This window comes from Plectrocnemia conspersa, unplaced genomic scaffold, assembly GCF_051122295.1.
Source record: "Plectrocnemia conspersa isolate PC_06_02 unplaced genomic scaffold, ASM5112229v1 ptg000001l, whole genome shotgun sequence".
NCBI lineage: Eukaryota > Metazoa > Arthropoda > Insecta > Trichoptera > Polycentropodidae > Plectrocnemia > Plectrocnemia conspersa.
Window position 1 is genome coordinate 14,032,905 of NW_028277165.1, and position 16,254 is coordinate 14,049,158.

Here is a 16,254-nt window from a genome sequence, read left to right on the forward strand (position 1 = left end):
TGAAGAAAATATATTATTTCAACTTACTGAAAAATTCAATCCTTAGACTAGTTCTAATTAGCCCTGGATGTTTCTGATCTTACTGCTCATTCGAAGAGTAAATAAAAATTATTAAATTTATGAATAACTTCTTGAAACGAAATCACAGAAGAAGATACCTTAAGAAATATTGAAAATGCTATCCGTAAAAACAATCTGCAGTGGAATAAATTTAAAATTATCACTACCAATGGTGTCAAATGTGTGAAATTAACAACGATGTCATTTTTAATGTATTAAAAGACATACAAAACGATAGTGATGCAAAACTATTAATTGTCCAATGAGTGTTTCATCAGCAATCCTTATGCAAAAAAATCTTAAATATGTCAATAGTTTTAAAACTTGTATCAACTTTTAACTTAATGAGTTCACACGCATCTATCATCTGCAATTTTGTAAATTTATTAATATTAATTAACATAATATACTGGAGTTCTAAACTAATTTTTTTAACTCTTCTTGAATGAATAAAATCGTGCTACTAATGAATTATAAAATAATAAGACGTTATGATTTATACAGATCTAACTAAATATATTAATGGTCTTTATTTACGATTTCAATGAGAAAACCAGTTTCTGCCATATTTGTAAGCTAATTTAAATTGATTCCTACAGAAAATTTCTTTTTTTAATTCTAATTACATCAAAAATGTTTCACACATTTTTATATATGTCAAATATTTAGTTAGAAAAGTGAGAAACCTTTTTTCATTAATTTTGCATCTTAAGCTTCGAGTAAGTTCTAAATCAATTTTGAGTAACATTTTTCAGATGCAATTGCAAATGACAAAGAGCTTTCAGAATCCGACTTATTAACACCGACATAGAAACCCTTTCACTAATAAAATTTGAGCAGTTGCAAATTTGTTGAAAAATACTTTCTACAAATGAAATATACTAAAACGTTTACATATCCAAGTTAAATGATACGTAAGTATTTTAAGTCTAATTTGATAATTTGTACTAGTAAACATCATTCATAACTGTAAACAAAACACAGCTATATAAATTCCTTTAATTATTTTTACATTGTATGTCGATAATTGTGTATCTATCTATTAAATAAATTTATCCATCTATTAAATAAAACATTTGATTATAATTTTTTTACTAAAAAAATTTAGTCGGCATGCCGGGTCGGATTTATGGTACTCGCGGGCCGTAGTTTGGAGACCCTTGGTCCAAATTATATTTGGAAGTAGATAAAGAAAAAGTTTTCTTACAAAATTGCTACAAAAAAATGTAAATGTGAAAGTACTTTCTTGAGCTTTGAGTCTTAAACTCTAATTATTTGTTTTACTAAGAGTTCACTTAATAACCTGGGTTACATGTAAAATTATGCACCAGATATGTCGCTGGTTTTTTTTTATGAATACCTAATAATATTATTCCTTGTCGTCGAACGCGGCACGTACTGATGTTGTATATAGGTAGATCGATTTTATTTTATCAGGCGGCTAATAAAATATGGTAATATTATTTTGACACAATTTATTGGAACTTAAGAGTTGTATTTTCGCTACAAACCTTTTTATTTAAAAACTACTGTAAACTTTATGTTTCATATGATGTAATCTAAGGTTAAACAATGTAAACAAAAATATGTTAGAAAATACAAGCACGAATATTATATAAGTAGAAATAATCGGATTTAAAACTGATTAAACTTAGAATTTTGCGATTTCATATTAAAAATTCATAATGTTATACAAGCATATAAATTAAATAATGAGCTTAAAAAATGTAGAAGTTTTTCCTTATATAGATCGTTTGGCCGCACCGTGGGCTGCCTCGTTACTCCATATTGACTCGGAGGAAAATCGTGGAAAACAAACGTGCGGCGGAAGAAAAACACAGTTTCATATGATGTTTCAGACAAACATTGTAACCGCTGGATGCAGCATCCGCCGGACACAAAAAATCTCACATTGGACGATTTCAAGATAAATTACTGGTTTCTCTCAACGCTATTGGTCGATGTAAGACGCCGCTTCGCCTCGGTAGCAATTTCTGTCTTTCCTATTTAACCGCCTTCTACCGCAAACTAAATGATAAATTAAGGTAAATGGTTTTAAAGAAGGAAACTTCGCAGAGAAAAACAAAAACAAAACGAGGTATGATTTATGCGAAGTTTGTGTCGTAAAATAATACAAAAATATATATAAATACGACGGTGATTATTTCACTGCTATTAAGAGCGTAATAAACTAAAAATAGTAGACTCCGTTTCCGTTTACACAAAATGAAAAATAAGGACTCACTATATATATATTAAATTATTTGAACTCTTAATATTGTTTTTTATCAGTTAAAGTTTTTATTAGAAACTTTAATTTAACACTAACTTTGCATTAAAAAGCGTTGTCCCCAAAACATAATATCAGGTTATTCCTTAAGTCTTACATTTGCAATATATATATATATATATATATATAAATATATATATATATATATATATATATATATATATATATATATATATTTTAAATAAAAATAATTAACATTAATATTAGTATTTTTTTGTGTCTAATAAAATTGTTTCGATATTTAAACCCTATATGGTCAATGACAGTTAAAATAAAATAATCTCAGTTAAGCTATATTATGCTTAATAAGTCTAAACTTGGTAATATAATAAGACAATATGTTGTGCAATAAGGAAGAATGCCATTAAATATATGATATGTCAAATATGGTTCAAAATATTCTTTACGAGAATTTTTATAAGAAAAGATCTACGTAAGGACGAGTATTTTTTAGTGGTTATTAGTAAGTATATTAAGGCTATCACCAAAGCAGTTTATAGACATTTTAAAATATAGAAATGGTGTCAATTTTCGTAATATGTGTATCTCATAAATTGTCAGGATATTATTAATGATATGAAGGACATAATTTATAATGAATTAATGGATTATTGGCTGAGCGTGATGATCTAATTTGTTTAAAATTCACTTTAAACGTTAAAAAATCTGCTTTTATAAATTTCAAGAAGGGTAATTTCACACAAAGACAGTGCAGCACTTGTTTTCATGTATCGAAGAAGACAATAAAAAAAAATCAATGGATTTTCTTTTGGATTTTTTATCACCCATAGAATCCTTCAGACATTGCTCTAAACAAGCATCGTCTGTTTGAACCCCTGCAACAGTTTTAGGTTGAAAAGAGTATCCTACAAAAACGTCAAAAAAAATTTAAAGAAAAACAATACAATATTTTTAGAACCAGTATAAAAAAAGATTAACTTGTGAAGAATAATTTTAAAAAAATATATAAGTTTATTAAAATTAGTATTACTTGCATTACTCCACAAACGTAAGTTAAAACAGGTCTGAATTTTATACCTTTACTTCCCCATTTGAAAATAAGCTAATATCTGTATTAGCAGTTAGTCTATAGGCCAGCCCCAGTCCCAAATCTTAACCTTAGCTTGACTTTTTCTATATATATTGTATCAGTTTGCTCTATAAGTTTTTTGAGGTGTAAGTTAAATGAGCTAAAAATTAAAACGTGTAATACTTTTACTAAATTATATACTTTCAATATTTTTCTACAATTATTTACCACGCGTTAATATTTTTTTCTATATCCTATTCAAAAAATAATGTATTTTGGACACAATAACTTTAATGTCGTTTTTATATCCATTTTGTAAAATATATATGCAATTCGACTCAAAAATAAATCTTTAAGTCTTAGAATCATGGCAATAATAAATGATTTTAGAATATAAGTTTATTGAAATTTACTTCAGACAATTTATGTGACACCCATATTCTGCAAATTGACACCTTTCCTAACTTGTTATATGTCTGTGAACTAATGTAGATGTCACATTAATAGCTTAACGCCCGTGGACTCGTATACGAGTCTTGAAAGAGTAGCCGTGGACACATGCTTGAGTCCTGTTTCATGCGTTTTATTTTATTACAAAATACTGGGATACTATCAAGTTTGCCTCTACGTGATTATGAAAGATGGTAATATACTATTTATATATAATAGCAAATAAAAAATAAATAATATTTTTCTTCAAATTTTTATAAAAAAAAGTCGTTTTATCCCATTGCATCGCAATGCAACGAGTCGTCGCCTTTTTGGGGAACATGACTTTTTTTTAATTATTTCATCTAAAAAATAATATTTTACGTTACACTCCTTAAACAGAAATAAACTTTAGGGTCAAAACTATTTGACTAGGTAAGCATAAAATCAATCCAACGAAAAGAAATTGAAACATTCTCGAAAGAAAGTTCTTACACCTAAAATATATTATTGCCAAATTAAAAATTTAAAACGTTACGGTATATGTAAATTAATTAGTAAGCACAGTAATCAAAGAACTTTCAATAAATAGTATTTATTAGCTTACGAACATTTTTATTGATGTTTATTATTTTGATATTCCCTCATCATTTGGAAAACCGCAATGAGGAAAAAACCGAAACTATGAGAAAAAGCTACAATTAGGATAAATTATGGCTGTATTAATTTATTGCCGTCATTAAGTAAAATATTAAATTTAAATATTATTGTGCTTTAAAGAATATCTGAGGAATAAAATCATGAACAAATAAATATGTTTTATTTTTCATTCCTAATATTTTATATAAATTACCAATGGTTGCCATGGTTATAAACCAGTTAATAATAATTTAATAATATGCATGTTTAAATGCTTCTATAATTTTTTGTTAAAAACGATTTATAAAAAATATATATTTATATTATAATATAATTTGCACTCACCAAATTTTTCGGCGTCCGTTTTCCGCATACAACTGTCACAAACACATATATTTTTATAATTGCACTGATAAACTACACTATATCCTTATTTTTATTTATTTTTATTATTACCACTTTTTTTATCAGAACAAACACGACACTTTATTTTCACATATTTCTTCCCACTTTTTATTTTTTTTGGTTGATGATTTTTTAGCTTATCCGAAAGGCTTTCTGGTGGACCGACAGTACGGGCACGGCAAGATGTTTTAAAAACCGTTGAAATGTCTTCAGAATCGATAGATTCCACTGAATTCTGTTTTTATTTTGAGTAAGGCTAAAAGATGGACCTTTAGCCTTACTCAAAATAAAATCTTTTAATTTCATTTTGCCGTTACGATTGAGATTTTGATAGACATGGAACGAATTAAACATTGCGCGTGTAAATAAAGAAAAAAACTAGCATTCCATTGTTTTTTTAAATATTACGTAACTAGGTATCGGCGTGATCAACAACTTTCATATATTTATTATGGTCCACTATACATTGAGCTGGTCGTTCTGTTTGCTTTTCCCGTGTCATCTGGCTGTTTATCAAAAATAAATATCATTCTGAAATTTTGTTTTCTAAATTAGAATAAGCATTTAACCTTAGGAGCCTTAATTTCATATCTTTGAGAGATTTTGGCAGACCCTTATTTTTCCGGATTCTACAAAGTTCTGTTTCCCTAAAAAGAAATCCTTTGCGAGTATAACAATATTATATAAATTGTCAGCATAAACACTGTGCCACTTGCCCTGATATCGATCTAGTACATTCATTACCGTGTTTACGAATCTTCCTGCATTTCCGGTGTTTAATTTTAAATTACATATATAAACAGTATCCGATTCGCAAATTATTCTATTTAATATTTCATATTTGGACCAAAATATCCCGTTACTAAATAACAATATTGATTTGACTACTGTTTACAAACACCGAAGGAATAGTAAAATTATTGTTAATTTATAAAAAGTTATACTTTTTTGCAAATGTAAGAAAAAAACGCATTGACTAATTGGACAACTTCATATATATACTATAACTTAATTAGCATGTTAAAAAATACATTTTAATAATTAATATCTGATAAAACATAAGATGGGTAGTTATTATGAAACCATTAAAAGTAAAATAAAAAATCACAAAAAATAGCAATCAATTTCGGAATACTATTATTGCGAAACAAAAATGTTAAGCACGCGTAATCCAAACGTCATCTTAATTCAGGGCAGTAGTGCAATTAAATATTAAATAAAATTCAGCAATGTATTTTTAAAGTCAACTAAAAAAATACATTTACAACATAATTTTTATTTTTAATTATTTTCAGTTTTAAAACATATAGATTTAATAATACCGAATGAATGAATTTTTTAATTTTCGCTTCGTATACTACATTTTCTCATTTAATACGTCCAAGGAATATGATTTTTGCTTTTCACGAAACATGAATTATATTTTTTATTATTTTTTAATATGTCGTTATTTTTATAAATGAAAATATTTTCCTTCTTGACTTGGATGAATTATTGCTATAACGCTCGAGGACCGGGCGAGGAGCGCAAAAATAAGGCTCGAAGGGTCAAAATTCTCACGAGCATGAATCAATATTTCGAAATTAAAAACGATATATTATTATACTTAAATTTATAGGTACGCCTATTTCTCTTAATCGCGTCATAAATTTAATGTAATTGCTTGTTGAGCGCCATAATGAGCGCATTAGAATAATTCGAAGAAAACATATCGCTCTTCGATATTACAATCCAACATAATTAATTAACTGCTTATATATTACTTCTATGGGTAATATTGCGGTAATCGATACCCACCCCAAATACGCTGTTAATAAACAAAATGTAGTTATTAAATCAGGGACGAAACAAAAAGGGCAATTCGAACAAAAAGGATCTAAGGAAAGGGCGCAATTAAAATAATGGCTAGGGAAAAAGTATATACAAAAAAGAGCATATATGGTTATATTCGATTTTTCTGACCTTACATAATGGAACTAGGCGTGTCACAGAGATATATATTTTACCTTAATATCCACTTCATATATATGTGAGTATCCACTTGAGATTTATTATATAATTTATGGATTCTAAATTGTTTCTGTGTGTAAATGGCAATTTCTACTATTGTTATTTTTTATTTTTTAATTATATATTATATATTTAAGAAAATATGTTTTTTACATAATTTTATAATTAACATATATTTTAATCTTATACTTGATTATTTTATCACGTTTTTAATACTACCAAGATATAGACATTATTTTGGAAAATGAATAGGTTCAGTAGTTTTCCGTTTCATACGTCGATTTTATTATTAAGATGTATGGGAAAAAATATTTACAGAATAACATATTTTTATTGTGATAATTCTATGATAACTCACTAAACAATTAAAAAAGGAGAAAAAATATAAATAATAATGAAAAAAATATGATAAAAGTATGGTTGTATTTTGAGGTAGATATTTGTCGATCGTTTGTGGATCTTGACGAGGTTGCTACAATACAATCTTGATAATTATATTTTACACAAAAACTCATACTTCACTAATTAATGTTGCAAAATAAAACCAATTTGGATTGAACATTTTGCCTCATCCCTATATTCCTCTGACCTTTTTCCTACTTATTATTTCTCATATTTCTTTTTGATACGAAATTTAATAATCAGTCCCTGTGACGACTTAACAACCTCTTAAAATTGAGATGCTTATAAACTTCTAAGAATTTATATATTGTTAAATCTTTGATAAAATAGCATTTCTGTATGTGAATATTATTTTAATTAATTATTATTTAATAATTGTGGTCAAAATAATATGGCGTTAAAATATCAACGTATGCGTAGACGAAATAGATAAATAATCATACTTGAACTTACAAATTTTTATCTGAATCTCTGAGTTTATTTCATATTGTCATTTAGTTAAAAATGTAAGCACTATGCTTCAACTGGTTTCTTTAATGTATAATGATGACCTTTATTCATACCTGTTGAAAATGAACCGATAAAAAGTTATTAAGGGTGAGACTTCATTAAAAAATTGATTACGATGGCATTATATTAAGTTTTGAACATTATATAAATACACTAAAAAATAGTTTTATATAAAATAGCATAGTATTAAAAACATGCTATACTCTTACATCATTCTTAAAATGCAATACGAATAGAAGTTCTGTCGTGTTTTTATTGGAAAAGTGCCCCTTCTTTTTCTCCTTATATTCGATCGGTATGCTCGCCTGTAAAAAGTTGATAAAGAACGTCGGCAAAACGGGGTGAATCCGTGCTTTAATGGTGATAAATGGTTAAGTTTCTTCGAATGCATCTTATTTCCTCGCAAACGAGAGGGTTTCTCGGTACGCTGCGCCTCCCGATTAATCTTCCCGCAGAGCCTCCGGTGTCCCGAAAAAAAGGTTCCGCCTGAGATTCATTGTTGCCATATTTCTTTCCGTTGTTTATCCTGAAGTAATTTGTTTAACTTGCCGTGGAGCGAAAAAAGCGGGGCCCTTATATACTCGTGACACCGTGCCACCCCGAATTAATGGGCCCCGCTGATCATGCAAATCCTCAAGTATATCCGGATCGTTATCGACTCTGTTCCTGGTAGGTAGTCTCTTTGTCGAGTATGAAAGCTCTTATGCTAATGCCAAGAACCGACACGCGAATTAACGATATCATATTTATTTCTCGAATTTGGACGATGATGTAGTATACGCACGAATCGAGCGAATTTATGATCAAAGATATTTTGGAAAGCCCACATGCCACGTCGGAAGTCGTCTCAAATATTTTATGTAAAAATATGTAAAACTTAATCTCTGTAGAGCGCAAACGCGTCCAGAAATGGAAAAGTTGACGTATGTGAAGACGAGTTATAAGAAAAAACAGAAATCGTTTAATACTTTACCGTCTCAAATCGCGTTCAATGTGAAAGGTATGACATGAATTTTGATTCAAAATTAAATATCATATTCTGCTTTATATAAGAATTGATGATACTACTAAAATACAATTTATTATTATATATCAATTACATATGTCCAGTGTCAGCTATTTTACTTATAAGAGCAAAGATTTAAATATCAGCTTTATGATAAATATATTTTTACAAGTCTAATATCAAAAAAAGATTTTTAGAATTCAACCAATTTATTTTTACACAAAAATATCCAGATGTGTTTGGTCATCTAGAGTCTAGATCAAAAAACACATAAAAAACACACACACAATATAGTGTAGATCTTAGACTGTATTGGTTATATTTTACAAATAAATAACTGCTTCACTCAATGTTTTCACTTAAGTTAAACTGCTATTTAATTTATTTAAAATATTTATGTTCATGGTCACGCGTTTATTTTTATAGTTAAGGCAAAATGATTTGTATTGAATCTTTTATGTTGTAATTGCTTCAATAGTAGCTTTTTGTTTGGGACGCTATACTTGAATGTCTTGAAGGTGATTCTTAATCTGTTAAGAATCACCTTCAACGCAAGAATAAAGTCTGTGGTTAAAAAACTCTTTGAAGCTATATAGTAGTCCAAGCATCAAGGCTTGAAAATTAAAATTGTGTCTCTTAGATTTATTGCGAACATCGGAAAGCTAAAATCCGCATCTAAAATAACCAAAAAAACTGGTTGACTAACCGGGTCTTATCAATTGCTGAAATTATTTAGACCCTCGACATGTCTATTTATATCTATCAAAATCTTTTAAAATAAAATGAAATATTTTTTATAATTTAAAGGAATAAGGGATGTGGGTAAGGTAAATCGTTTAAAAATATTCCTTACGAATAAGCTGGTTATGAATCAGATAAAAACGTTTTTCTTTATATTTAATTTATTCAAAAATATATATACACGTATTTCGTTTTAAATTAATTCAATGATGAAAAATATCTTACACATTAATTGTAATTCATAAATAATATTATTTACGCTTTCTTTATTGTTAATGTTATATACATTTATTAAATTGAAACAAGAATATAACTCTCGTATAATTTATAATAATGATATAATATAACATTTTTTTTCGAACAACCTTAACATTCTATATAAAAAGAGGTATTTTTTTATATAATTCATAAATTTTTTATATTATTTTTTGATATGATTGATAAATAAAATTGGATAGTTACAGCTGTATTTTTTATAATATGCATGTAAGTGAAAACGTAAAGTTTAACTACGGTCGTAAAAAAATATTAACAATAAAAACTTTAATAAACAGTCTTCGTCGTATCGTTTACCATTCACGTACATTTTAAAGCCATCGTTTAATACTTCAACGTAGACCATTATTTTTGTTTTATTCAATTTTATTTTTATCAATAATATGTATGCGTAATGTACTTTTTTATGTATCGAAAAACGTTTAATAATGTATTTTATTCAAATAGCACCGAACACAATTTATTATGTAGAACATTATCAAAGGGACGCCACAGCACAGGGATGCTGACGATGACTCAGCCGGTTTTTCCGGAACGACCTCCTGACGATCTTTGGTCGCCAAAGGACACTGAACAATGAGACCCGCTTCTTGCCCAGGTTTTTGTCCCTGATTTGCAGTTGAACAAGCAGCATCTGAACCAAAAAATAATGTGTAAATTATATGAAGAAAAATGGAATTCAATGAGATGATAACTTGTGTTGGTAAGCTGAATATAGTGTATGTACTACATACATATACCAACATTTAAAAAAAATATTAATTTCATATAACACCATTTTTTAATATTAAATAAAAAAAATTGCTATTTTTATTTGAAAAAAGTTCCTAGAATGGAAATAACTGAAAATTAAAATATAGTTTGTTAAATACATCAGTGTTTAAAATAATATCGTAATTTATGCACGAAAGTGCTATATTTTAATAAAGTATTTTAAATATACACATAACACATAATTACATAAATACTATGCGTGTTACTAAAATACAATTTGATTAACGTGTTTATTAAAATATTTTAAAATAATATTATCAAAGAGTAATTAAGTTTGTTATTATATTACAATATAAATAACTACCTCATATTTTAAAACAAATATTTTATAGTATACAAAATCACATAAATATTTAAAAATACATCTTAAAATTTATATAGATAGTATTATTTATGCAATATGATTTTTTATATGTACATACATACATATTACCGCAGCTCATATTAAAATTAGACACTAAAAACCGTACAATAATTATATAGCATATTTAAGAAACATATATGCAGGGTCAAGAGCTTGTCAGCTGACTTTAAATTTGTTACAGGTATTAAAATTGAATTTTTAAAACTGTGTGTGACAAGGCTAGGATAACAGAGACAATTTTGTATGAAATAATAATAGTGTACAAATAGTTATTTTGTGGTAAAATAACATCTGTACATTTTCTGATTGTCGAAATCATTATTTAAATCTTTTCAGATTGGATTCAGCAAAATTTTGCAAGGAAACAATAACTTTTTTCGGTATTGTCCAGAAAATTTAAAATTCTTTTGGTTGAGTATCCAAATAGCTAAGAGATTTTAAAACAACATTTAGCATTTTTATCGTAGCACAACAAGTCAATATATTTAGCATGGCTGAAAGCAGTAAAATCAGTGGCTCTTAATTTAATGTCTTGGCTATCTGTTTTAAATAAAATGTAATACAAAAACCTAACCACTGATACAGAAACACAAATTCCTGCTTTTGAAAAATGTTTGTAAAAATTTGATTGTGTTCTTGTGTCTACAATTAGTTTAAAAATACTAACATTCTCAATATTAAATCTCGTAAAGCAACATTGCACGTAGAAAAAATTTTTGTAAAAAAATTGCAACCGAAAATGAAATCCCTACAGAATTTTACATAAATCGTTGATTAAAAAACATGCTTAGGGACATTTTTATTTGAACTCTTAATAATAAATGAACTTCTGCTTCAATTTCAGGTTTTATGTAAATTTAATTGACAAAGAAATTATTGCTGGAGAAATATTAAAATAAAATATGTAACGAAATTGTAGATGAACTAATGATGCTGAAGCATATTTACAAAATAATTTTTAAACCAAGCAAGAAACTGGCAAAATTAAAAATTTTCGTCATGAGATTATTAAATAGATTACAAAGCACAGTAATTGTGCTAGATAATCTTTAAACTTTGTCTGTGAATGTAGCAGAAGGTAAAAATAGTGCTCTAAAGAAAAGCTAAAAATTGAAAGATTGACAATCAGTAAGGAGCGACTAAATGAACTGGCAAATTTGCAAAATCAACGCAAATTTGCTCAACTAATGGAAAGGCGCAAAATATTTTAAATTCTTGATATATGAGCATATTTTTATCAAATTTAGAAAGAATATTTGGAGGACAATTTAAATGAACAAAATATAAAATAATTGTTACATAAAACAAATTGTTTGTGCATTACTGTTAAACAGATAAGTACAAGGGAGCAGTAGCGAATGAGCATTGGTCAGAACATTGAACACTGTGAATAATTCTGCAACGAATAGTTTCTCAAAAATTTACCTTGCATAAATACTCAAACAATTTATTTTGTGAAACAAAATGTTTATTTAAAAGCACATATTCCTCAAAATAATTCCTCAAAATTGGGCCTCGTATTTTCTCTAAAAGGCCGTGAACATATGTACATTTTATATAATAAGAAAGTCTAGAATAAAAAAATGTAAATAATATATTATATGAGTTCCACAGTTTCAATTACTTTTATTATGATTTTGATTATAAAAAATGTTATTTTTGTATATATTTGGTGCACAGCATTATTTATGTTTACTAAGAATATGTTATCTGATAGCTTTATAAAAATACAAGAAGGCTTATGCATACAAAAATTCGTACCATAGTTAGCGTCTGAGGATAAAGAGCGATAGACGCCCACATACAAGTAAGATCGCGATGGCATCCAAAGCCAATATTATATATATATATATATATATATATATATATATATATATATATATATATATATATATATATATATATATATATATATATATATATATATATATATACATATACATATATATATATATATATATATATATATATATATATATATATATATATATATATATATATATATATATATATATATAAAATATATATATATATATATATATATATATATATATATATAAAGGATCGCGATGGCATCCAAAGCCAATATTTTATATATATATATATAATATATATATATAAATATATATATATATATATATATATATATATATATATATATATATATATATATATATATATATTTATATATATATATTTATATATATATATATATATATATATATATATATATATATATATATATATATATATATATATATATATATATAAATATATATATATATAAATATATATATATTTATTTATTTATCGCAATCATTAAAAATATAGATTAAATATTATTTTCATTTATAATCAATCCAGACACTATTAATATTTAACATCATAAATGTTTTATTCAAGTTTAATTTTAAACAAGCTGCCAAAGTACTCAATACACAGAAATATTATATTTAAATAAACGATTTTTAAAACATAAATAAATATATATTAAGGCATTGGATTTATTATTTAGCTAATATACTTAAATAGGCATTTAATATTTGAATTAAAATAATAATTTAGAATATAATGCCAAATCTTAGCAAATTTAATTGTATAGTTAAATATAAATGTTTTATATATACTAATGTATTTAGGTATTGCACTCTAAATGATACTATTTCAAGAGATGAAGAATGGACTTTTAAAAGCATTTAAAGTAGTGAAATTTCATTTAAAGTGTAAATTTTTACAAAATGAATATTAAATGATAAATTTATTTAAGGAATAGATGGAACATAAGAAGTAATCATAATTTATATTTTTTTATTTAATTACTGACTTTCAAATGTAGTAATTATAGATTAAAAAAAATATAACTATAACTATGAAATTAAACAATTGATAATAAAACATTAACCTTATTTTAAATATTAAATATGTCCAATAAACCAGTTAAAAAGTCGATATTTATAATAAGATTAAATATTTGACATGGTTGAGTTTAATATAAATATTATGATTATTTACTGGTTTATAATAAAACATTTAATAATAGACAAAAAAAATATAATAATATTTTAACATCCTACATATGACGGCTCCGCTTACCAGCTATGGAATTGCAGCTCCTCATTAGTTTATAATCTCGAAATATTTTTTTAATTATAACCATAACTCACCGTCATGAACATGCACAGTGACCATTGCCACTTTGGCATTCGCCGGCGAGCACGTATAGTTCCCTCCGGCTACGGAAGTGGCTTCTTTTAGTATCAGCTCGCTACTAAAGCCGCTCCCAGCTCCACTCCCACTACCGACTCCGATGTTGGTCACTTTAATGCCGCGATTTTGGTCAAAGTTAATCATGCGCTCCCCATGAAACCTAAACATGCAAACCTTCTATTAATAAACAACGAGAATACTCGCGAAAGCTTCGATGCGTGAAGCCTTCACGCAAGGTATACAATATCGTAATATGTCCGCTCAGACGTATGATAATAACCAGAAAACGTATTCGGGCTGCTCCGTAGCTAAGTGAAGCTTACAGATAAGCTTTAGCTCTGATCCGCTTCTTATATGGATGTCCGGGCCGCCCTCGACTTCGGCATACGCTTCTGTAAAACAAATATAATATTAATATTATTATTTTTATTTTCTAGAATAGAATACAAAAATATAGGGAGCTTTAAAAAATAAAGCCTGGATATTATGCTTATCTTAACAATTCTACAAATACCTCAACATACATACTTTACGTATATGAGCATTTTTAAATTTAAATATCAATAATGAACGCAATCTTATTATTAAATTTAGGGAGAGCGACAATCATGTTTCGTATTTTCATTTTATATTATAGATCTATTTTAATATTACATTAACATAATTTAAATGCCGAAAAACCACGATAAAAGTTAGTTCAAAGGTCAAATATAATTTTACACTGCAAAGGTTAAGCAGTGAATATAACTTTATTGTATTCGCAAGATCGATTCAGTGAAATCAGACTACGTCAAAAAACGAATTAATTGTTCACGTCATACTGTTGCATGGCGAGTTCTTTAGAAATATTTGAAAGGCGCTGAAGTGGCTGATAAAATATCTGCAAGCGATAGACCGTCTATTTTATTACAAACGGTCTGAGGTTGCAAAGCTTAACAAAAGTCGTAGTTTTCAGAAAAAAATTAAACTTATTTGACGATACCGAGATTGTATATACTAACTTAGACAAAAATTAAATTGAATTAGGAATTATCCAAACTTAACCTATTTTTGAATTTCTGGTATCATAACTAGATTCTCGGCTGTGGCATATAAAAATTACTCAGCTCGTTGGTTTTCAGAATCATAGATGTGAGAGTTTGCAACATCTTTGATCACACCTCTTTTCAGTGTACAGTGGATCTTTCGTCATTAACCAGAGCAAACAGCGCGGATCTATCACGCCCTTGGCTACCCGGGCTAACACCACAGCGAGCCAGCGTCAAGCGTCTGCGCCCTCGGATAATGTGCTCCGTAAATAATTTTATATGTTTATTTATTCATTACTTTTTTTGTGCTTTTTATATTATTTTAATTCTTGGAACAATAATACGTTTGAAGTTTTGTTTTAAATATAACAATGGCTTTAATTTAAACATTACCAAAGCTCTCATATTTTTATTTTATTTATTTTTTTATTTTTTTAGATTAAATTAAGACCATCGTGGCCTAACAGGTTACCCCAATGCGCCACGATGGTCGAAAACAAATTTTAAATTTATAAAACAAAAAAAAAACGTATATATACATAAATAGAACAAGACTTAAAAGTAATAAACATAACAAAAAATTATAAAATATCAAAATTAAATGAGACAAACTGGATCAGCTCCTTGTAGCTAACATTAAACAGGTCAATATGTAATGCAAGCGTATTAAGGAGCCGTATGGCCACAGCCATAGGCGAGTCGGCAAGTGCGGATGTCCTAGCCCTAACTGCCATCAAAAGAGGTCTCGATCGTGATTCTCGAAAATGTTCCGGAACCCAAAACTGGAATTCCTCGAGAATAGCTGGATTGTCGACAGCACCTTTTAGTAGTATGAAAAAATGCTTAGCGACATACAGCTTTCTGCGAGAATTCAGCGAATCATATCCCAACGCCCCTAAAAGAAAGGCGCTGGGATATAAGTACGGATAATAACCAAATGTCCTTTTGTAAAGATATCTTAAATACCTTTTTTGAATTTTTTCCACTAAAAGGGAATATTTGGCTATTCGGGGATTCCAAATTATAGATCCCGATTCAAGAATGCTACGAACTAAGGTGTCATAGAGGATGCGAATAACTGAC

General features: G+C 27.5%; 1 protein-coding gene across 2 annotated transcripts in view; it reads right to left on the reverse strand.

The window, feature by feature from the left end:
- Nucleotides 1–9,665: 9,665 nt before the first annotated feature.
- The window catches only part of LOC148238925 (uncharacterized), a 122,255-nt gene continuing 115,666 nt past the window's right edge, over nt 9,666–16,254 (reverse strand). For both annotated transcript variants that reach the window (XM_088186256.1, XM_088186265.1), the window contains 3 exons: nt 14,424–14,535; nt 14,101–14,303; nt 9,666–10,432 (listed from right to left, as the gene is read on the reverse strand). In XM_088186256.1, coding sequence (XP_088042382.1) covers nt 10,221–10,432; nt 14,101–14,303; nt 14,424–14,535 — 527 coding nt within the window. In that variant the 3' untranslated portion in view covers nt 9,666–10,220. The remainder of the gene's footprint in view (nt 10,433–14,100; nt 14,304–14,423; nt 14,536–16,254) is intronic.